The sequence below is a fragment of the Halyomorpha halys genome, unplaced genomic scaffold (genome assembly GCF_000696795.3).
Source record: "Halyomorpha halys isolate HHAL.00 unplaced genomic scaffold, Hhal_1.1 Scaffold588.1, whole genome shotgun sequence".
Taxonomy (NCBI): Eukaryota; Metazoa; Arthropoda; class Insecta; order Hemiptera; family Pentatomidae; genus Halyomorpha; species Halyomorpha halys.
In genome coordinates this window covers 552,743-578,777 of record NW_027110173.1, presented here as the reverse complement: position 1 = coordinate 578,777, position 26,035 = coordinate 552,743, and the positions used below count along the sequence as shown (strand labels likewise).

At 28.3% G+C, this 26,035-nt stretch overlaps 2 protein-coding genes across 3 annotated transcripts; one reads left to right on the top strand and one right to left on the bottom strand.

The window, feature by feature from the left end:
• Window positions 1-3,651: 3,651 nt before the first annotated feature.
• Window positions 3,652-21,318, bottom strand: Ttd14 (TRPL translocation defect 14). Of its 2 annotated transcripts, XM_014426673.3 has the most exons (12): window positions 21,106-21,292; window positions 20,892-20,959; window positions 20,662-20,699; window positions 20,495-20,532; window positions 19,598-19,666; window positions 10,662-10,790; window positions 8,099-8,235; window positions 7,719-7,859; window positions 7,447-7,642; window positions 4,829-5,036; window positions 4,518-4,702; window positions 3,652-4,397 (listed from the first exon to the last, which is right to left on the bottom strand). In XM_014426673.3, exons 1-12 carry the CDS (start codon window positions 21,149-21,151, stop codon window positions 4,318-4,320), a joined length of 1,335 nt encoding a protein of 444 aa, XP_014282159.1. In that variant the 5' UTR covers window positions 21,152-21,292; the 3' UTR covers window positions 3,652-4,317. The 2 variants fall into 2 exon arrangements, with proteins under 2 accessions (XP_014282159.1, XP_014282160.1); XM_014426674.2 differs by lacking the exon at window positions 19,598-19,666 and having other exon boundaries at window positions 21,106-21,318.
• A 2,361-nt stretch (window positions 21,319-23,679) lies between these two features.
• Window positions 23,680-25,461, top strand: mRpS23 (mitochondrial ribosomal protein S23). Its single transcript, XM_014426658.3, has 3 exons — window positions 23,680-23,839; window positions 23,921-24,082; window positions 25,143-25,461. Exons 1-3 carry the CDS (start codon window positions 23,796-23,798, stop codon window positions 25,387-25,389), a joined length of 453 nt encoding a protein of 150 aa, XP_014282144.1. The 5' UTR covers window positions 23,680-23,795; the 3' UTR covers window positions 25,390-25,461.
• The last annotated feature ends 574 nt before the right edge of the window (window positions 25,462-26,035 follow it).

Genomic DNA, 26,035 nt, shown 5'->3' with positions numbered 1-26,035 from the left:
AACAATATAATATGCATAATCTAAAACAATTGTTGAGCCAATTTTTTTTTCTTATACATAATATCCAATATAAATCAGCCTGAATGTTTCTCATGAGCTAACAGATGATCAAATCAAAAATGCTAGAAGCAAATAGCGAATAGATCAACTTCTCTAGTTTCATAAATCACTATTGCCTTTTATTTTTAAAGCAGCAAGTGTGATAAAACTTGGGGAGTTGGCAGACCCCACTTTTTATTGTTCTCAATCAGTCAGTAAGAATTTATACACTTTGGTATCTTAAAAATTGAAGAATTCATGCATGCCATTTTAGAATTTGTTATTCGCAATCATTATTTTCAGGCTCTTCATAAATTAGAATTTTCGAAACTTGTACATAATCTTTTTATAGTCTATTAAAAATATTCTTATGCCTGCAGGTATATTTTCCCTGAGAAATACCAAGTATTTTCTAAAATAATTTTTCAACAATTATGAAAGGATAATTGATGATACATTCAACATCAATTCCTGAGGGAAATGTTGTTAGTATTTTATTCTTTTTTTTTTTTTTTCCTCCCTTGTGCCCTTTGATTTTATTACAGAAAAAACATGTTTTCACACTTTTATTGAGTTTGTGTAGCAAACTCACCATGAATTAATTTGTTAATAATTTCAAAATCAAGACCAGAGCAAAAGCTTTGAACAAATAATTTTTATTTTTCTGTCACTATAAAAATTTGTATTTCAGGGTTTCTTCAAGTGGAAATAATTAATGTTATCTTTATTGCTCTCGAAAATGCAACAATTTAACAAAAGATAATGAAGCTGTATACATATGAATGCAATTGGGAGATTGGTCGGTCAAGAATTTTTCCGATTTCAACTTGTCTATATTTTTATTTTTCCTTTATTTATTAATAAAATTCTTAAATATTTTATATCTATTCATTGTTTATTATTGCAAACAACAAGAACTGGTTATTTATTTCAAATAAACAAAAGTAAAGATACTTTAGAGGGAGCAAAGAGGACAAGACCTAGCAAATCAAAAAATTGATTTTATATAGGGGTACTTCTATTTTATCGATTTTAAATCACTTCACTGTTAAAACCCAGGGATATACCTGCATTAAATGTGTAATTTCAATTTCATACAACTTTTTAGGTTTTGAAGCTAGCCTGTTCACACACACCAAGACTTTTGTTAGACTTGGTTTTTTGACTTAGGGGACCTCAAAATGTGCTTTTCTGTCAAAAATTTTGAAACTTTGCACAATCATAAGACTTCCCCGTACCATATATAGGGAAGTGGAATTAACATATATTTTATAGTATATAAAAATAAATATGAGAAGGGAGTCAGGATAAGTCAAAATGTTTGCAAGGATTTTGAAAAAAAAACAACAAACAATATAGTTAAGAATCTATAAGTACATCAAACATAACATATTATACATAATGCCATCAACAGTAGACAACCACTCATTCACAGTTATGTGTACAAAAATAATACATATGAAAAATTTAAGTACAATGACATTACCTTTTATAAATGCAATGAATTTATCAATTTTTCTTTAAGATAATACATTTTATTTAACTAACCAGTTATTAGATCACTTTTAAAATGTAATATATTCGTGAACTTCAAAAAATAATTGATTTCATGAGTATTCCTTTTACAGAAAAATATATATGTTAATAAGATTAAAAAGGCACACAACACATTTGACATACTTTTTTTTCACTAAGTCCCAAAAAATACTTCCTTGGTCTTTTATTAAATTAAAAAACAAAAAATTATCTGGAAATGAAGTATATTAGAACTATCAGAAAGCTTTCTACACTAGTTTCATAATTAACTCTATTCAACCCAGCAGTGGTACAAGTAAAGTTCAATTTTATGCATTTTAAATTTATAACTACATATTAGAAATTTGGATAGGTTCATTTCATAGATGTGATATTAAAATCAAATTTCCGAATGACTAGAAATGCACTTTGATAATTTTGATTCAATAGATTAAGCAAAAATTATTTATAAAAACATTTAAAAGGTTATACTCTTTTATGAGTTATAATTCAATTTATAAATTTAGACTACCTTTACCTAAGGTACTTCAATGCATCTTAAAATTTTATTTTAATATAAAATAAATTTTTATTCTAATTTAATGACTTGGAAATGTTAAAATAATTGTATTAAGTAGATTAGAAGGTTTTATCATTAAAACAGAAGTGTTTATTTTAAAACTGATTAACGAAAAACATAGAGGCAACACACATTTATTTACAAACATTTCACGGTTACAGTTAATACTTAGTTTTAGAGAAAAAACATAAATCACTAAACTTCGAACCAATCACAATTTTTTTTTTCAACACTATCTTTAATATCACATTTCTTTGTTAACGATAAATAAAAGCCACACCGACAGAAATAAAGTACTATACAAATAAGTACCAGTACTTAATTACTAATTTTTAATTCAACCTGGGTAACTAAATCATATGAATTACAGATGTATAGCTGAACCACCTTGTATTAAACTTCATACATGAAATAACTCTTATTTAATCAACTTTATACTTGTTTTTAGAACCTAGAACTTTTTAATAAAGAAAAACTTTTTCATAAATAGAATAAAATTTCTATATATCTAGCGTTTTAAGGTACAATAGGTATTTAAGTACAATTGTAATAATCTAAATGGGTAAAATATATCTTACACGATTTTACCGAGCAATATAAACCGCCTAAATTTCAGAAGTTTGTTTACAAAAGAGGAAATAACTACCAGCCCAATGATAATGAAGACTCAGTGGTGTCAAAATCAAATTGAACTCAACATGGTGATAGCCAGAAAGAAGCATAAACAAATAAATCATCTAGAAAACGAGATGCATTCTAAACTGTAAAAAATCTGTAACTTTTTTCAGGTCCATAAAGAAGTTTGAACTGAATTGAATAAAATGGAATATGAAATTAAGTTTGGAATGATATCGGAAGTAAATGTCCGAAAATACATTTGAAATTACTGTGCCTGAAATAAGAAAATTTTGGTATTTGTTGGTTTGGATGTAAATACCATCGCCAGAGGCCTTATTTCATAGGCTTGTATTTATTTTTTAAAACTTATGAATTATTTCAATTTTTAACTAAACAAAAATAAATAAATGGTATTTTGATTACAGTAAAATACTGAAACGCTGTAGTAAAGTAATTCGGATACAGTCAGTAAATTATAGTGGTCAAATCAGTACATTTGTTTTTAACAAGAATATTTGTTAATTATCTCAATCTAATTACTTATTACAATTATTCCTCTAATATACTGAAAATAGTTATGTTTCACTGAATGCCATAATAATTCGATATAACATTTATTATCCTATTTTGTATGAGTATGAATAGTAAATTATCATAAAAATGTATGTTTAAATTTAGAATGCAAAAATTTTTGCAATTAAATGAGTATTTTGAAAAATTTGACACACTTTGAACAATAGAACTGTATATCCATTTTTCTTTTTTTTTCTTTAATCCTAAAAATGTAACTAGAAATTATTTTTAATAAGTACTTAATTACTATAAAATTGTAATATTTTTTGTGAAATAATTTTCAAATAACTTTGAAGTTAGATACATAGAGGTTCAACTAAACGTAAGGAAAAGTATTTATATATCTATATTAATAATTTATATTACGTAACTGATACCTATCTAACAATTCATCTATCAGTCTAGAATTAATACAAATAAAGGATGCTACATAAGTACTTCAATAATGAATTGATCAAGGTGTAATGATAATTATTATTATTTTATTCCAAAATCGAAAACCGAAAGGACAAGTTTAGCACCAGATAAATATTCTAAATAAAGGAGGAACATGTAAATTTTAACACAATTCACCACTGCTAGGTTACAGAGGAACAACATTTATGCTCTAATTCAGATTAGAATTTATTAATAAATATCAAAACTAATCTAGCTGATGAAGTAATACTAACAAAATTAAAAGTATGAATAATATTCAAAGGGAGATCAAAGAGCATAGTAAGACTGTAAGACTAGCAAATGTCCAAACAGCGAGATATTCAACAAAAAATTATATATAAATATACTAGATTCTCCCCTTATCAATGAAATTTTAAGTAGTATAAATACTCAAATCAAATCGAATGAATTAAAGACAATTAATAGAACAACATTTTTTGTCATATTAATGCCGGGAACAATAAATTTCCATGATTCAATAACTACTTGGAATACAGTATTACTATATTTTGGTGCTTTGAATTGTCTAATTTTTAATACCTATAAAATGACAATTATTTCACTCTATTTTCAGCTGTCAAACTGATCCCATTCATATTGGGGATTCCTCCATTCATATTTTCAGAATCTGGAACTGATAATTCAAACATCAAAATAAATATCATGGTAATTAGCAAATGTTTTAGAATGCTATGTTAATCTTAGATCATTCAACATTTGAGATATAAAAAGATAGTAACTTTGGAAACAGTACCTTTTAGTGAATGACAGAATTTACTTTCTGCAGAATTCCATTCTGCCCGAAGAGATAGGTTGTACATGGAGTATTGTGGGTCCCCTGTTACTTCACAGCTGATCTTCAAAAATTTAGGCAATGCTTCTTCCAAATGTCCATCTTCCAAAGCTGAATATGTTTCCAAAAGAACTAGTCCATTGCATCTATATCGAAAAAACACCAGTGTCATAATAAATAAAAAGGGGAACCATTAATATGCCATTTGCTGTGTATCAGCAATTAATTTAGTTGAACTAGGCCTAGCTTATATTTACTTCAAAAAATCATACCTAGGATGACATGGTGTTTTGTATATATCCAATTGGAAATACTGGTTATTGTCCAAAAAACAACGTCTTTTTTTATAAATTGTGAAATGAGAGTTGTCTTTTTGGTTAAGAAGGTTCACATAGTCTCTGTGAGTAAGCTGAGTCTTAACTTCAACAATCTGGCCATGGATTCTTGGTTTACGAATGGTATGCGTATAACTCCAATGACCTTAAAAATATCAAAGCAAAATGAAGTATTTATTAATTTATTTTTTTAATCCTCTCCTTACATTATATAAACATCAATTGAGGAGTTTCATATCAAAAGTCAATATATAATATAAAATTATCAAGGGAGCATCTCATGTAAAGTAAAATTTTTATTGAAAATGTTAATCTATAACAGCTATTTGACAAAGAAAAATTTAAATTTTACAATAAATTGAATAAGTTTTTGGTGTAGAAATTCAATTTGTTAAAAAAACTTTTACTTTTCAGTAGTGGATATATTAATGTTTTATGCTCAACAAATATATAAATCAATTGTTGTTTATAGTTATTAACTAGAATTAAGATATTTAAGATAACTTAATATATTTAATATGGATTACTGCTCTATCACAACTATTGGATATGATTGTGTGGGTGTTCAGGTACAAACAAGAATACTTTTAAGGCTAAAATAATATGAATAATAATTTACCAAGCATGATACGCGAAAATACATGCTAAAGAAAATACTAATACATTGATTGCCGTTCACTCATAATTTAAAACTATATTTTAAAATAACAATGCCATATTTATATCCTTATTAAACATGAGAAGAAATAATTAAAACTGTGAAAAATAATGAAGTATAAGTGCCATCCTAGTCCTGTATGTCAGCTGTGCACCAAAAGATAATTAAAAAATAATGAATATTTTATTATATACAATGCAATAATTATGAGTTAGTGATCAAAAGTTTCTTTTAGAATTTTTACAAAGTATGCTATTCAAAAGTTTGTAGTATGGATCCATTCAGCAACAGCAAGGCATAATTTTGGTAAAAACTTGTGTTCCTGAGATTCTATGGTTTAAAACAGCTGTTCATTCACCATTCATTCAAGCATTTATTAGTTACTCATAGGATTGATTACTACTCTTAAATTAACATCCTTACTTCAAATTTAATATTACACAATATACAGATATGAGCAGCAATCTAATAGTAAAGAGATTTTGAACTTATTTACTACCAAAAGTATATCATCTCTTAATTTATACGAAATAGTCAATTGCATCAATGAATTCCAATTGGAATCAATAGATGAATTCACCAAAAATTGTTTTACAAAATTCTATTCCCGGTCATTATCAGTTAAAAGTGCAGTGGGGTTAACGGAGATGGAAATCCAATTTCAGAAGACCAGACTATTGCAAAACATTCTGCAATAAACTCTGTATTTATTTATTTTATTTTCTCTCAAATTATTTTCAGTATATAAGTAAGTTATTAATGCTATAAATATTATATTTTTTCTTTTTAATTTTTTTTTTTAATTTCATTCTTCAATTAGATATTTATAATTATTATTATTATTTCTTAGATATATTATTTTTTAAAAATATCTTATTTTTATTAATTAAAATTGTTCAATAATTATGTATAGTGTTCAGTTCTTAAAAGCAAATCTAATTCTTATAATAAATATGGATGAATCTGCTGTTTTTTAGGAAATACCCATATTTGGATGTTAGTTCTGTTTTGTTGGGAATTTAATAATGTTTCAAAATAGTGGCTATAATGTTCCAGAAAATGTGTATTTTTTTTCATTTTAAAAATACAAACGGATCTTAAGTTCAAAACTTTAGATGACTGTATTTTGTATTGTTGATAATTTCATTATCCTTGGAATGAGTGTTTACAATCTTCCACAAGATGTGTAGTTCTTGAATTATTTGAAAAACTATTTTTTATTAATTTTTAGGTTGTACAAATATTTTTATAAACAACTTATTTCAATTTTTTTTTTAAAACACAGTTTTGTTGTATAGTTATAAGACAAGAGGAGGAGCGTGGGTAGCCTCGGGATAAGGCACGTGGCTGCTAACTTCAAGGATCCGAGTTCAAATCCGGCTGGGCAGAAAATTGTTTTCTGTTACACTGTAGCCGTGAGTAAACTCCTGGCGGTTCTGAAATCCTCCTGGAATCCACCCAGCCTCTTAATTGGGTAAAAATCTAACGGTTGAGCATGATTCTGACCAAATCACGTCCTTCCACATCCTTTGGTCTAGTAACAGTATTTCCTTACAAAGCACTGAACCCCTGACCCTTCATGGGTAGTAGTGGTACACATTTTAATTTTTTTTTTAATAAGACGGGAGGAACCACTATTAATTTCAACTTCATATGTATTATCATTATTGAGACAACATGATCAATAATTTAGTCGGTAGATAGTTACAGAAATGTACCGTTCACTTTTATTATAGACACAGGTCACAGTATAGTCTCCCAATATCAAGTTAAAAGAACAAATCAAACAAGGACCAGCAATAAAAGTTCAATTTATAGCATTAAAACCTTAATCAAGTGTTAATATTCAAACTTACGGAACAAAATAATAAAATAAAAGTTAAAAAAGACAGCACACCTTTCTGGCCTCGTTTCCTCAGCCTAGCCTGCATGTAAGGGTGGTTACTAGTGAGGTAATTGTGGACCACTTCGAAGTCTTGGAATGGAGGAAAAACTTCGTCTGAAGGGAGGGGTCCTTTCACCAAAAACTTCCTCTTCCTAGCGTTGGTAAGCAATCTATCACCGGTATCTATACCCATTTTCTGGCAGATACTCTTAAGGAATAAAACAAAACTTATGTCAGTTTCAAGAATTCAATTATTAAAAAGATAAATATATTAAAATATTTACAGCTATCATGCGACGAATCTTCTTTTCGAACTCAGTTGAATTGTCAATCACATCAAAGTAAGGGTGTCCTACCCATGCTGAGGCTGCATTATAATCAAGTTCTCTTGCAAGCTCCATCCCCTCACTGCGACAAGCATGGTCCTACAATAAAATCATTTTACAATTTTTAAATAAAAGAACTAAGGTAGATTAATTTTATTTAAACTCATTTTTAATACAGTTAAACCTCTTTACAGAAATATTACTCAAATTTAATACTCTACAGAAAATATTATGTTCATCCATAGATTCTCTCTTAAGTAAGATGTACAAACATAACTGAACTTTACAAAATATGCTTTCTTTAACAAACTTCTCAATTGATAAATAATGAAAATAACCTCTGTTGTGTAAAAATCTTCAGCTCCATTTGCTGCAGTCACCATATGTACAATCTGGTTATACCGATTGTCTCTCAGCTCTACATTATTCCAACCGTTGCTTAGCATCATTTTTTCCCATTGCTCTTTAGATATGACTGAAATATACAAAATCATTTTAAAAATTAAGAAACTTTAATAATTATAATATCTAAAATTTGCAACTAATGTAATAATTAGACCAAATATTTGCGCAGCTGCATCTTTTGTTCCATAGCTTCAGGCTCAAAAAAAAATTCAAATCATGAATGAAGTTCAATTGACTGTATGGGCGTTGATGACCTCAGGGTTTTACGCCCTAAAGCCCCAGCCAACAACAAAGTTCAATTGACTATTGCTTTATATTACATGTTATGAAGTTTTTCAGCACGAAATTGAGCTTATGTTCATTTTTTTTTTAAATTGTAACTATGAAATCATTTTTTCATTAATAAATTTGTTCATGTTTCTTGAAAAAAAAAATCAAATGAATAATAATGAAAGGATCAAACAATTAATAGTTAGTTAAATGATATAAGATCAATTATTCCTATCTCAGCTAATAGTTTTATTTCAGCCTGACCATCACCATAACCTGATGACAAATCAAAATCTCTGTGTAGCAACAGGGCCTTTAGAACATCATAAGTAAATACTGAATGATTTTCAATATTATTAGACAATTTATTCTTTTGTGTGAGATTTTTATAAAACCTATTATAGAAATGATATTTGTAGCATATAATTGCTCCTTTTAGTCTAAATTAAATTATTTCAATTTTAATAGCATAAAATGCTTGAACCAAATTTCTCATATAACACCAAAATAAGAATAAATGAATAATATGATTATACGAATAAATGTTTGCCAACATTTATTTATTTCATTACGTTTTTTCTCAATTAAATTTATAGGTTATAATAGATTTTTTTTTACTACACAATTTTGTACATTTTAGGTTTTTTACTGCACAAAAATCCAGTCTCTATATATAATAATAATCACTGCAAATAAAATTATAAGTATAATTATCTGAGAACACATAAAGAGGTAGGACTAAATTTAAACATAGTTAACACCACTGATGTAAAGCTAACACCACTGCCAACAATGACAGAAGAGTGAATCATATTCTATATGTTAAAACACTACTTTTAAACAATTAATTATGGACCAGTGACCTTACCTTAATGTTCTTTGGCATTAAGAGAATAGAATAAAAATAAAACTTAGATGGTACGTCACTTTCAGAAGAAAAATAAATAAATAAGAAAAGAAAGTAATCTGAGCATCATTTAATTATTAGATTAATTTAAAAAAAAAAATTTCTTTAATGACAAAATGAAAAAGTTTTACTACATTCAGAGCCATGTAATAATGGAACTTATATATCAATGGTTTATAATCATAAACATTTTACTATATATTTTCATTAAATTATAATTTTTTATATTTATAAATAATAGGCTATCATGGGAACATCACAAAACTAAACCTTGAACTTCTGGAATAGGAATAAATAAATAACAAGTTGCCTGGGCCACCTTGAGTTTTTGCTCTCATTATCATAAATAACTGCTGACAAAATTAGGGTTACAAATTTAAAAACAAATTAAAAGATATACAGTTTTGGCATTGACATTAATATAATGATGAGGAGAAACGAAAGGAATAACAGTACAAAATATTGTAGTGCCTGAAGAGAATATTATGTATTAATTTCATAGGTTGTGATTTAATGAATTAATTTCATTTTAATATGCTCAGTTAATGATTCACAGGCAAAGAAACTTTTCCTAGATAGTAGTAAAGACCTATTTCTACTGTAACTGTTGCAGCTACTGGTGTAAAATGTTAGTGTCACATTTGCTATCATGACAGTACTGTCACATCGCGGACAACTTATACATTTCATGTTTAACTACAACATGGATACTCTATAATAATGAACTATCACACCATACCAAGTATATTAACTGTTTATTAATTCATTTAAAATTAATATACATTTGTCATTAGACATGCCCCCACTAGACAAACAATTAGCGAAATTTTGTCAAACATGTTTGTTAAAGAAGAAAACTGTAAAACATTTCATATTTGCCCAAACTTATGTTTTATAAATTGATTCAGCAAATATTTCTCGCAAACAATTGATGTTAGACATGAAACAGTAGTATTATCGAGTCAAAGTAATGAGTGAATTGTATCTCTGTTGACTAGCATTCATAGCAGCAACTTATCTCATCATGGAAAAACCTAATCCCTATTGGTGGTGGCAAAGACAGCTGTTTTACATTGTTATGAGTACAGTGGCAAAGATTTGACAGCCGGTTGTTTGTTTAACGATTTCATGAGAAAGTCAAATGTATCTTTTGCACTGTTCAATATTATTAAATTATATTTCATTTGATGAAATTTTATCAGCTGATTATTCCTTTGAACCTTAAATAAATTAATCTAATATAATGATGGCAGTAGAAAAAAAAAAAACAAAAAAAAAAAACACTAAATCCAATGAAATAAATTTTTAAAGATTCTTACAAGCAGAAGCGTCCATAGCTCCACGATCACAAATAATGAGGCAATCCCGATTGCTAGACTCAGCAAGTTCAAAGAAAGTATTTTCAATCTGGAGCATAGTTTTCAAAAGATTTTCTTGAAATCTGTAGGCTGAAAGAAGAAAAAAAAGTTAAAAATTATAATTTCACATCAATTTTATCATAAAAAGGAAATTAAAAATTTTAATTGTAAAGATAATATAAAATAATGCACAATCATATTAATTATTTAAATCCTTCTATGCATAAATATAATGAATGCATAAATAAGGTTTCAAACTAGCTGAATTGATATTAACATAAGAATTTATAAATACACGATTATACTTCTACTGATTAAATTATGATTATGTATGTGATAAATATATATATTATACGAGTTAAGAAAATAATTAAAAACACAGGAAGAAAATGTTGTTTTATTCTTTTATAAAAAAAATATTATAGAATCCTGTAACATTGGAGCCATAATTCAAAATGATTATTTGTATACACAAACAAGTTATACATGCATGTCAAATCTGTGTACTTTATTACACATTTATAATCAAACAGTATCAATAAAATTCAAGAATCACTGAAAAGATACAATGGTTTTATGGTAAAGCCAAAATACGATGGGTATATCCAATACAAATTTATGTCCATAAAATGTTTTGGGAAATGCTATTACAGAACTTTTATTAACAATAATCATATTTTGAGGTATAAATACTGATCAATAATTCTGTTGAGATACTAATAATACTTTTTTTCTTTAAAAGTAAGAATGATTTCAAAACATTGTGTTGGTCTGGTTCACAACTGAATTGTTTGTGGCACTCTTCTGAATGAGATGAATAGTGGTTTTCAGTAACATGACAAAGGGATAACACCTGAGACGTTAATAGATAGACCTAAATTAAGTGCTTCACAAAGAAACAACAGACTAAATGAAGAGAGGGCAAACAATGAACCCATTCATGAAGATCTGATGAAGAAAAACAACAAAAAAACAGACAGAGAAAAATTTAGCACTTTGAAAAGATATTAAAAAAAAAAAAACTATAACTGTTGTTGTCAATTATGTTGAATAATATTTATCGAAATAGGTGTATGAATACTTTAGATGTATAACTGTAAGTATCCCACCCATTAGTTCCAACAAAAGTTTTATAATTTTTGGTTTACTTTAGTGTAATAATAATAATAGAATAATTAATCTTTTAATTTAATTTTTAAACCGAGCATTTGAAATATTCAGGGAGATATATGGTTCATGAATTTAAATCGGAATCTACCTAGATGTTCATATACCTAATAGCATCAGCATTTTTGCTTATGAATACCCTAGCATAATTACCTTAAAGCCTGTTTTTCAAAGACGGTAATTGAGATGTTGGCAAAATTTGGAGGAAACTTGAACATTACTGTAAAAATGATCTTGATATTAATTTTACAATATTCAATCTATTATTATCGCTCACGTATGCACAAAAGTATTTTCCTTGTCACCTATACTTCCTTCCAATTTGGCCCGAAGTCGGATTGATCTAAAAATGGTCACGAGCGGAGCCGGTCCGAATCCAACCTGGGGCGTTGACTTTTTTTATTAACTGGCGGTCCCACAAAACTAAAAACTTGACCTTCGCTATGGAGTGCCTTTAAAAAAAATATATATGGTTAGTTATAATTTTTTAAAGATTTCACCCACTGGATACGTTCGCTTTCGAATGCACGGAAATGTATTCTCCTTGAGAAATCTATATTCCAAAACAGTGGGCCAGAAGTAAGTGTTAAGTACAAAAATGATCCAGTTCCAATTTTTAAAAATTATATTCAAACTATCTCTTTGTTTACGCATGCGTAAACGTATTCTCCTCGACAAGCCTATATTTAAACAACGGCAAGCCTCATTTAGTCTACATTTCGAGGAAAGTTGAGCATAACTGTAATAATAGACCATTATTAATTTTATCAAATCCATTACTTTCGCTTGCCTATGCAGAAACTTATGACAAATTTATATATTATATACAACCGATTTGGCCCTAATTTGGGGGATTAATATAAAAAAATGGTTTAGTTCCATTTTTTAAAAATTTTTATCCACTACTTTCGCTTAAGCATGTGCTAAAGTGTTATCCTCGACATATGTATTTCTTATTTAGCCGGAAGTTGAAGATTAGTGTAAAGATGGTAAAGTTTCAAATTTATAAAATTGTATCAACTACTTTCGCTTAGGCACATGCTAACTATTCTCCTAGACAAATCTATATTCCGAAACAATACAACCGATTTGATCCTAGGTTGAGGATTAGTATAAAAATGGCTCAGTTCCTATTTTTTATTTGACTTACCTATATGGCAATGGGAAGTACTGTGGTCATGCAAAATTTTGAATTTCAGTTTTGGTCAGTGTGCGTGAGCGTGGGTATGTGTTTAGCTTAGCTCAAGAACTAATAGACGTACAGAACTGATATTACATATTTAAGAAAGGTGTCAATTTTTTAAAATTTTATAACGGCTCTAAAGATTTTGATTAAACTCAGTACATCAAGGTATAATTTAATTTTCTTTGATATCAGATAGGTCTTATATTAATAGTTTGACACGGCGTAAATGACCAATGTTTAAAAAAAATCTTCCTCTAAAGTACCTTTGATATTTTTTATTTGAAAATAATCAGTTCTCATTGTTTGAAGTACTAAATAATAGGCAAATAGAAAATATATATTTAAAAAGAGATGAATAAGGGAGAAATTGAGGTAGGTTCTAATCAGAAAAAAATCCGAGACCACCCATCCTCTTCCGATTACAACCATATGTTTACAACTTCGTTATCTTTTGTTAAACTATTGTATTCTTGACAGAAACAAAATTTACATTCTTTATCCCCACATCAAGAACCCTAAAATGTACTTTTATAGTAACAGTAAAAATAAAAATATTCTGTTCAAAATTTTCTCTCTTTCAGTTCTTAGATTTTTTTTTTTCGAAAATCACAAAAAAAAAAGAAAAGCGATAACTTGAACACAGATCCTCCAATTTACACAAAACTTGGATACGTAAATACGATGGTTAGTGAAAAATGTCCGATGCGCCAGATGTTAAAAATTTCATCCACTACTTTCGCATACGAAGACGGAATCATATTCTCCTAGATAAACCTTTATTTCTCTTATATTTAAACAGCTCATCTTATTTAGCCTTAAGGTGAACAATTTTAACAAACAGCATTATTACTAATAATTTATATAAAAGTTATGCTAAATTATTAGTAATAATGCTGTTTGTTAAAAATAAATGTATAATAAAAGCTGGTAGTTATTAGCTTGTCCTTGAGGATGGCCGAAACGTTGGACTTATAAAGAAATAATAGGGATGAGATTTAGCCTGGATATACTAATGAATTTATTTAAAAATAAATACACATCTTAAGAAGTTGAAAAGATTATTTATAAAATAAATTTTATTCTCAAATAACAAATCATTTAACTTGGAATATATGTAATGGAGCACTTTATTTTTAAAATGCGGAGCTACCTTAAAATCCAAAAGGGTATATTTGTATTTGTTTACTAAGTAAAGTTTTAAGTCAGAAAAAAAAAATTGAAGAGCTATCTCTTAAAAGTCTATAACTGCAAAATTGATTTTATATATACAATATATTTAAAATTGATTTTATTTGGTGTTTAACGTCCTTATGTTCTCCAACTTAGCGTTATCCTACAGGTTAACAACCTACTCTAATCAGAGTGGAAAAGTTGAGATTTATTTCAAGGACCTGCCAACAAATAACTCTACCCGCCCAGGCCGGAGATGACCCGGCACCGCTTGTGACACGAGAAGTTTGTGGCTCAACATGCTTGGTCATCCATGGATCCATGTATCAAGAAGTTACATCTATAATGAAAAACAAAAACTTCTTTATGGCCTAATCGACTGATACTGGAATAATCAATTCGTCTCTAATTTTTATCGAGAGCTCATGTGCCCTCGCGAACTGAAACTACGTTAATTGGTCAGCGGAAAGGAGGGTTTCTTCACATCCATGAAAAGTCTGATGAAACGTCAGTTTTATCATTTTTATTGCGAGTCCTTAAATATGGTGAGGCATCTATACTGACCTATGAACTTGATTTTTTTGTTAATTTGTTATGATTATTATTTTTTTTTTATTTTCGAATATATACAAAATTTGTTTAGTTAGTAAACAAAACAGATAAAGGAAATTTTTGAAGTAATGAGAAAATTTTATTTCAATCACAATGGTAATATAACCAAGCAATTAATCAGATTATTTCAGGTTTTTTTTTACACAAGGTCAGCTTAAAATTCATAAATTTTAAATCATCTATACTTTTGCGTCATTAGTAAAAGAAGTCTATATACACGAAAATTATTCAAAAACAGTCTAGCTTATGTACATTTTAAATATAAATAAAAATATCTCAATATATAAACCAAACTAACTAAAAACCAACTTGTAATAAACTATTATCTCTTTTACTAAGTACACGTCAAATATACTTTACTCTAATATACAACTATAAAAATTGAGAAAAAAAAACTTTTAGTACCACATACTAATAAAACTATAACATCTAAAGGAAATATGGTAAGCGAACAGTTTAAAGATATACTTATATTGGATCCATATTTCTCACGATCTGATATCTCTCCTTATTCGGACGAAATTGGAAGAAAACCAAATACGAAAATTTGGGCTACATTAACAATGGATCTGCACTTCTTCGAATCAGACATTTCCCTACCTTAGGATGGAATCGGAAGAAAACCAAATTTTAGACTAAACCTAAATTGGATCCGATTTCTCTCGATTCGACTCCCGAAAAAAATATATAATAAAAAAACTCGCAGCTGTGTGACTACAGTTCCCTCAACACTTAATCTCCGCTTTATTTAATCATCATTGGGCAAAAAAACATGAAAATAATATTAAATATTCCTAATTAGAACAAATTATAAAAAATAGCAGCCTGGAGAAAAAATTGTTTTGTTATAAAATATAAAAAGCAATCCAAACGTTATGATTAATATGCATACATTCCTGTCCAGGCATTTCTTACCCATTTAAATAATGTATTTTATAAAAAGATTTTCTAAAATTAGAGCTTTTTGGATAATTTAAAAGTAGTAAAATACTTTCCAAAATACCCTCAAAACGCGAATGTCTGCACAAATCCCAATTCAATAATAATGGCTTACCTAACCTATTTACCTAATATAAAATAGCATAAATATATAACAATAATATATCCTTAGTTAAGATCTCATTAACTAAACAATTTAATTTCTATTATTTTTTTTTTTATAATTTGAGATTTAAGTAAAGCTTCAAGTAACAAGATAAAGCTAAATATTTTTATAAATATATTTCACAGAAGCCATTAAGTTGTTTTGTAACTATTATCTTTGCGATTATTTTAATATCGTATTTCATAAACATCTTCCCATCTAATTTATTCTTGCTCAGCAAACTTGATAAGTCTTCCTTTAATACTAATTATTCAAATAAAACTTTATTTTTACAAAATCATTTTATAAATGTTTAATTTTCAATTTCGAATAGATATGACTCGATAAATTTATATAATTGTTGATGAAAGAAATATTTTTGAAATCTATAAAGGTATATTTCATGTTTTATACTGACAACAAATAAGTTTGATCGGCCTGAATGCGGATCAGGAATCCATCGACAATTAAGGCGTGTTAGATAGATCTCATGTGTTTCTTTTGAATATAAGGAGTTACCCCGTCGATGTCATGTTTCCTGGCTTTGAAGATCCGTTATTCGAAACGGAAGGAGAAAAAAACCAATAGAATGTAAATATAGCTCAAGATAACGTGTGTTTGCTTTACTACCGATTTTATCTGAAGATCGAGAGCTATCGGATCGGATTAAGAGAAATACGGTACCAATGTTGCGGTAGCGTAAGATATTACATGCTTACGTATTAAACCTACAAAACTACATTTCTGTTGTATGGTATAGCCAACACTATTATATCGATAGGGTATTAATACAGTACTATTATATTAATACCCCAATTAATGCTTTAATTGAGATGCAGCTGTAGAATTAAACTCGCTCGAAAATGATGGACTAAGGTAAGGTCGGACCTAAATTCGCATAAATACGACTAGACTATTAATGGTGTCAGGTTATAACCAACAAAAATAGGAATATAGACTTTCAGCAGGTCTAGAGGAAGTCCTACAGGGACAGTAATAACAAAGATGGACACTCAGATTGATCGTAAAGGGGCAACAATGATGGGTTACCAAAGTAATTTCAAAATCCCATCATTAAAAACTTGAAGAGGAGGGTGGAGTACTTATGTGTTTCACTTTCTTCTTGCAGGCAAGTGCTAAAATAATGGCCTAACAACCATTATTACCATTTCTGTTTATTAGGAATCCTAAAAAACATTGCAAAATCCTTACTGTTACTCTACTCATTTACAAGTAAGCATCAGGTGAACTGGTAAGTGTAGAGGGGAGCCCTCTTCTTCATGGTTTAAGTAAATCTGGGTTTTGAATGATGACAGTTATGGGTCCTTTAAACCCCTCGAGTATGTTTTTATTTTGATTTCGCATGAAGATATGGAGATATCGGATCGGATTGGGAAAAATAAAATTTTGCAGACCTGGCCTTCAATAAGCAAAATACTAGATACTAGTAACATGAAACAGAGAGAGCCCAGCAAAAATTAGTTCCAAATAGAACTATAACTTAATTGTCATGGCTACAAGGTTTATTTATTAACTAATCATTTATAACTAAAAATTGTACCCATGATTATTAAGTCATAGTTTCATCAATAACTAATTTTAATATATATCAAAGAAGGGTAATTAAAATATGTCCCGAATAAACTGAAAAAATGAAAGGAATAAAAGAATGAAAGTGATTGTTATACATAAAATTAGGAAATAAATGATTTGAAAAATTACAATTAATTTCAATACTTGATTTTCACAGTGATTTTTAAACACTAACAAAACAATTATTTATTTTGATGTTTTGAATTTGTTTTAGTAAAATAAGGTGAATTAGAACAAATTAAATAAAATTACACAAACCATAGAAATTATCATCATACAAAGAAAGATGTAGTTTATCGAAATAATCTAAAAATACAATATAATAAATTTCTAACGAATTCATATTTCTTCAGCTCACTGTTGAAAAAATTTGGTTTTGATGTACTAATAAATTTATTTTTCATGGGAAAATAAAAATATAATAAAACCCTTTTTTTAAGAAAAGAAAAGCTTAGGTACAGTATTTTTATAATTTAAATAAATGTCATAAAATTTGAAATATATAATAAATATTGAAGTAAATGAAACAAGGCTAAAAATATTTCACCAACATAATTGTTCACATTTGTTATGTCTTTAACATTAATTTTACTATATTTCAGCACTTTGCTACAAGCCATCTTCATTTTTTTATTATCTTATTCAAATTAGGTTACCTTTAAGCAGACAGATAAAAAAATTCTAACTATTCTCACTGCACTTTTTTAAATATACATATAATATAGTTAATGTAAAAAAAATAAATAAATACAAAGTAACCATTTAGATGTTTTATCTCTACAACTAAGTTCTATTAATGTAATTTTATCAATTTCATTATACATATTATATTAAATTAACAAGTACATAAAAAAAAGTACAGTGGGTACAATCTTAATCTTATCGTCAGACTGGTTGAAGGTAACCTAATTTTAATAAGACAGTAAAAAAACATGATATACCATGCTAAGTACAGAAACATAGTAAAATAAATGTTAATAATTTTATTGGTGAAGTATTTTTTAACCTGACTTTATATGAAAATTTTTTCATCACTAAACACAATAGTATATCAATATTCAAGAAGTTTTCATTACAAATGATGAATTGAATTTACTTTAATTTCTTTGTATTAAAATTTTGACGTAACATAAAAATCTTATTTTTATGACTAAGTTTTTAGCTTAAGAGGGACTTCAATAATTTAACAACACAAGGAATTATATTTATTGATCAAACTACTTTTACTGTTATCCCCTCCCTCATGACCAACAACTAGGCACGAATAATAAAGTATTCATTTAATTAGTTCTGTTTATGTTCAAGCACAAGTTGCATTATTCCATAACAAAACCTATTAAAAAAATAAAACAACTATATAAGAAGTTAAACCAAGCAAGCATCAAACTGCATATTAAGTTAAGCAAAATTTGAGAGTGCAAACAATTTAAGATCAGTTAGTGGTACAGTGCTATTAAATGAGGGCCTAGTCAGAAGTCAAGGATTTTGTTTATTTTTTTTAAATACTCCAATACAAAGGAGATATCTAATCCCATTTCAAGGGAATAAGTAGTCAAGAACCAAGCTGACACTACACCCAGGGAAAACACATCAATTCTTAATAACTAAAAGAAAATAATTAGAAAAGGTTTTATGTATATATAATATACAGTTTTATATTTCATCATGATAAAGGAGTCTGTTAAAGATTTTTTTATGAAGTAATAGGAAAAAAGAAAGGATCAAAGAAACTGTAGTTAAAATCTGTTAACAGAATGCACTGTAAGTAACAGCACATTTAAAATTTTAAAAAACAAAATCGCTACATTAAAAAATAACTTTTACTCTGTAACTGATAATAAATAATAGGGCTTATTCTTTGAAAAATATCTTAATACAATACTTTTCAAAAATGTATGTAATTACCTTGAATTCAAAGCTTGATTAAGTCAAATAAAAAAATACAGGCATACCAAATTAAATCAAATACAAAAAAAAGAAAGAAAAAAAATTAAGAAAACTAAAACGTTTCGAAAAAATTAAAAAACTTGATGACATTTCCCTGGGAGAATGAACAAGGTAGCTATTGGGTGACTAATAACTCACCCTCGCAGAATGATGTTAGTTCCTTTGTCCTTACTCCAACACATCGTGCACAAGTGTGCGTGTCATCTCCTAATATCATACACGCTTTAAATTTGAAAAAATAAATAAATAAAAAACTAGTTACCCGACTACTATCACTCACAAATATGTAATAAATGGGACACACTTCAGTACTTTCTGATAATGCTACATTAAATCATTTTTTCAGTGATAAGGTAAAATACAGTATAGAAAGGAGTGGGAAAAAAAATTATCAGAAGAATAGCCCAAAGGGAAAATACCGATTTTTAGGGAAACAAAAAGGTAGTTAAACAATATGTAAAAGCAAATTTATAAATCAGCAATTTATTTGAGTTTTAAGGCAGAATAATAGGATGAGAAAAGTTAGCAAATGGGTGCCATGAGGCCATACAAAAGTATCTAATTGGATATAAAAACTACTACAAGGTTTCAATACTTCAAACTGAAATAAAATTTATTACAAATCCATACCAAAGAAAAGATATATAAATTAAAGTAAAATGGAATATTTATCTTTGAGATTACATTATTAACTTCTGTTGGTCCTCATTCTGAAATTGCTTTGGAACTGGCAAACTGCCTTGGGCATAGGTTAAAATAAATAAAAATAAACAACTACTTCTACTTATAGCTGTCACTAATAAATATAACGAAATAAAAGAACATCAGAAAACCGCATGCACTAACCCCAAATTGATTGAAATTAATATAATGTGGGCCATTAAGCAAATATGTGTAACTAAGGGACAAACATGAGGTACCAAGGATAAAAATACCCTCTGATGTACGGAAAATATCTAACACACAGTATGAAAAAGTCCTCAAATACTACAACTTAGAAATAAATATTAAAGTAATAAATATTACATAACTCACCTTGATCGGCATTGAGGTCTGAAAATTTTATCCCTCCACTGAAAATATACACCAATATTAGAAATCCACATATTGTACATCGAAAATATTAATCAACATTGAAAGATAAGTAGTATTTTATTACAAACTAAACTGTATTTCTGTAAGTATTGGTATTATTTCTATACCTGAGTAAAACAGTTGCTGTTTCCGGAACTCGGAAAACCTGTAAAAGACAGGGAGCATACCATAACGTAATCAAAGCCACATAGTGGCTTATTCTAATCAAAACAAATAAAATAATACACACAATGGGTAAATCTTAAATAAACTTTAATGAATTGTATATTATTGATAAGTTCACCTTTCGGGTACTCACTACATATATATCAGAGAATAACAATATGGATTTATTTACCTTCCATCCTAAATTTTCAAAAAATGTACTTAGACGTGCTTGTCCTGTCGTTTTTCCACCGCATGGTCCTAAAAAAAGGAACAGAAAACTATACATTAAAAATATAATTAATAATGATTAATATAAATATTTTAATAAGTGATATGTTAATTAAATGAATAAGAAGACTTATGATTCGGTGAGAAACTTTAGTCACGTGTAGGTCAAAACTCACCTCCAGTGAGTACGATCTTGTAAACTCTTTTTTCTTTAGAATCCATGACAATAAAGTTACTTGGAACTGTCAAAAACAAATGATATGCCAGTGGCTAAAAAACAACATGCTGTTTAAAAAAGGTTATTTTCAAAACTTTAACTGATAAATGACCCTTTTCCATTGTGCAGACTAAACAAGAACTGAACTTGCGCCTAGGGCGAGTACCATCTTTGAACTGAACAAGGCTCGGTAGGGGGCGGAGGGGTAACAATGGCAATGGGAGGGGATTACCTGTTACCTTGTCCTCCACCCACCTCTATTATCCCTTCCACTTTTACAAATTACTACTTACTTTTTTACATATTATTACTACATCAATTATTTTTTGACAATTACTTAAATGTTATAAAAATTCATTACTTATTTAATTAGATCTCATAAGCAACCATCGCGACCTTTTATTCAAGAAATTCACCAAAATTTAAAGAACCACCATTTTCTAATAATAATTTCGTACTACAAAAGTAAGCTTTTGTTAAAACTCATAATCCATAAAAATTAAGTAATTCTTTCATATCTAGGAGTCATGAGGGATTCTATTTTCCTTTTTATAATGAAAGACAGGAATACTTGCCAAAACGAGAATAATCTATTGGTGCTCCCATTTAAAGCGGCTAATGATTTTACAAGGGCGTCAAACCCAAACAAAGATCCCTAAAATAAAACTTGTGTCTTAAGAAAGTAGAGCAGAAAAATATATGACTCTATATGCAACCAGACTGCTTACTAAACTTTTCGTTAAATTTCAATCATTTTATTTATTTTTTAAAAATTATTTTAGAAGGATGGAAGGAAAGTGATAAAAAAAATCTACACAAAATACCGAAAAAACTACTTATTTATCATTCTCTATCTGTCTCAACCGTGAAGAAGGCCTGCAGAGTGGAGCGAAACGTTGGTGACAAATGAATAGTTTTTCTGCTGTCTTATGTACCTTTTTTGGGCTCCTAATATGTATTTTTTTCTGCTATTTTTTGTACCATTTTTTGACAACCACGCGGAACATCTTCCTCCAATTAATTACATACAGTCAACTAATAATATCCCAATAAATGAATTTAAAATTACGGTTATAGATTAAATAAGCTAAATGCAATGAGCTGTTGGATGCTGATTAAAATATACAATTGAGAGGGTAAAAAGCCCGGGTTTAGAAGTGGGAATTTTTGTTTTTTACTATCTATCATTGCCTGAACTTAATTTTGGCAATACCGAAGAGTAAATTCAAGGGTAAACTAAAAGGAAAGGCACAGGTATTTAGTTAACAAAAATTCCCTTATTCGCAAAACTGTCACTTGTACCTGTTCTCACCCCTTATTTATCAATGAAAAATCAATTTTGCGCTGATAATAGGGGGGACTCTGACAATTTTAGGGAGACGCAAAATAAAAAATGATTAAGGCTGCTATGTTAGAATTAACATCCTGATGTTAAGCAGCTAAAAATATGAGTCGTATTGTTTTATGTGGACTCCTAACCACGGTCATCGAACAATATCTGTCAGAGGAAAAGTCGTTCATAAAATTGTCTGTGGTCAAGTAGGATTTGAATCCCGAGATTTTAGGTATCGATTTCCTACTGAGTAAAAATCACACCATGTAATTCAAACTACGATGTTTTACAGCTATTTTGTTTAGGACAATAATATGCAGGACGTATTATAAAATAAGTCCAAAAATTAAAATTTCTTTTTTCTTTAAGGGGCGCGCACTTCCTTAGCTCCGCCAATGACACTAAATAAGCTTCAACTAGATCTATAGATGTGTTCATTTTTTACTTTAGGCCATAATTTAAAGTTATTAATGAACACCCTAAATGCAAGTAAAAAAAATTGTCCTTGATTTAATGCATCGTGGGATTTTACTTTTTTGCTAAAATCTACTCATTGGAAACAGGAACTTTATAAATGATTTTTAACTTCTTTTACAATTTTCTAATAAACACCTCAAACGATGATTAAACTCATTATTTCGATTAATAATTGTTTTGTTAATATCAAAGCTTCAATGCCAAATTTTCAAAAATGCTTTTTCTTTCTACTTTGTTTATTTCAAATAATTAATTGTCTCTCATTGTTAGCTTCAATAATAAGTGAATAAATATGAACGATGAAAGAAACGGATAATTGTTAAATAAAGGAGAAAAAATAATAAAAATATTTCCAAACTGAAAATAAATTTCCAATGCTGAATACTTTAACCAATTTCACTAAATTATTTTTAATTGCTAAGTAATGAATGGAAATATGATAGTAAGAGGAACTATTGCCATCGTGGACAGTAAATAAATTGGTGTTTTGAAACTAAATTAATTTATACCAAAGTAGATTTATTATTAAGTTACGGAAGTCCTATCGATAAGAAATATTAAAATTGTCAATTCTATTTATTTATATATACAATTCTTACATTTCCCTTATTGTTCTTTTCCTTAAACGTTTGTTCTGCTTGTTTTATTAATATTTATTATAATTGCACAAAGAAAAAATAAGATAAAGGAAAAAAGGAACATACAAAACCTTTTCTTTAGATAAAATTCAGTTGACTTGATAAAAAGCGGCTTTTTGTAATAACCTGAATGTAACCTTCCGGTTTATTTGAGAGGTTAATTGGTGTTTATTTTTTATTAAGTTTTAGTGAACTATTAGCATGGCCCATAGTAGACTTGAAAAAATTGGTACTATATATACTAGGTAGTATATGTTTGTATATTGCATAATACAATACTTTGCGAATATGTATTAAACTTGTATATTTTTACCCGTTAATATTAGGGTAACAGGCCTTATTAGAGCTGGTTCAATGAGTTTAGAAGATCGACCTTTATGGTATGAAGTTTATCAAGCTTTCCCTCCGAAATATCCACCAAGATTTGATAGACCTGCACCTGAAGGACCAATCAGGAATATCTTTTATCCTGAAGATGTTATCAGAGCGTAAGTGCGGTAGTTTTTATGTCAGCTTAAATTGTACAAAGTTAAACCACATTACTTGTATAACTGATTGTAAGACACTCTTGGGCAAATGTTTACTTTGTCTTCAATATAGATATATGTAGGTACTTAAATTGGCAGGTGAACCTGTACTAACCTCTAAACTATGTTCTATTGTCTTTAATAACTTACACAGGTATTATTGAACTATCAATTAGAATATTTTTAATATTGAAAAATGGGAAGAACTATAGAGATAACAAGACATCCACGGAGTATTGAGTAACTAGATCATAATGACGACTTCAATCTTTCTATTTTTAACATTGAATAGAATAGTCTTTTTAGCCATTACTGGGGGAAAAGTTAGGATAATTATATACATAATAATTGAAATCACCCAAGATATAAACTTTGATGTGTGAAAGAGAACGGACGACAATTACTCAAGAAATCTTGACCATCATTAATTTTCAATTAAAAAGCTGTTATGTTGAGCTTGTAGGCTGGTAAATGATTCTGAAGAAGTCCTAAAAACAGATGCTTCGGAAAATAAACCAAAATTACTCTTTCTAGAGTTATTGTAGTCTAGTGTGGTGTATTATTCAGTTAGGTTACTACATGCTGTGAAATATTCGTCTACGATTAAATGAGGTGAATCTTGCTGATTAAGAAAATTACTTTACAAGATCTAGAACAAATTCATAATAATTATTTAATTAAGTGGTCTATTATTCCTTTGACTCATAGTGGAATGTTGAAAATTTTAGGTCTCGAAGCCATGGTATGATTATATTTAGGCATCATAAAATTTTATCATTGCTTTACCTGATATTTCCGTTTGATAATATTTAAAGTTAAAGGTTAATTTTGTAGTTTAAAAATATCTAATTAAAGGTGACTGGATGAGAAGTGTACAACATTTCTGGTTGCGCTGTAATCTTCTGATAAAGCCCATGATATTGCTATGATATATGTTTTTTACTTATTTAAAGAAGCTTTTATTAATTTAATATTGTATTTTCATATCTGCTTTAATATGGAAATGTGTAATTATTTTTAGGAAATTTTACAAAAGTGTAAAAAATTTACCAAGCGTTAATCTTAGTGATGCTAGTCGACCATCATTATGCCAGAAATGTATTGCATTGTGTACAAAGTTACAAAAAGAAAATAATTTAGGATTAGATGAAGCCTTTGACCAAGCACTTGATACCATTCTTGCTGAAACAGAAACTAAATCTGACTCTAAAAAGGAGTCTGAAAAAACTGGAAGTGAAATTAAATCAACAATCGAAACTGTAAACTGAAAAAAAGAAGATAATAGTGGAAATTATTAGTCTTGTATATATTTTTTAAAATAAATTTATTTATATGTTCAATTATTATCATTTTATTTAATATAGGTTACCCCATTATGAATCTGGTTGAAGTGGCAGTTTTTAATTTCTTATTTTGAACAAAAAAGATTCTCTATTTTTTTTTTTTTTTATGTCAATCAAAAAATTCCAAGAGTTAGGGACCACTGTTCTTGAGTATGGCTTAATTTTTTTTTATTATTATTCTTGAATAAAAAAGTTATTCTTTATGGAAATGCAGCTCTGGTAAAAGTGGTGTAAAAGGAATAGATTCTCTCAATCTATGTATATGATAAATTAATCTATGAGGCAATGGCTACATTCACTCTAAAAAAAAAATAATTATATATCAATCTGTTAAATGTGGTTAAAAACGTTTTTAATTATTACTTTATAATGTTTTAGATAGATCAGTTAACCCCACCCCAAAAATAAAAGCATCTTTGATTAAAATGTTTCTCATTCAACATACAAATAACTCATGAAAATACTGCTTAAACAATTTTTTCACAAATAATGAGATCTTACAAGTCTGTTGAAACTGTTTAATTCTTAAGGTAAGCACACTTTGGACTATTATAAGCCAATTCAAGTTTCT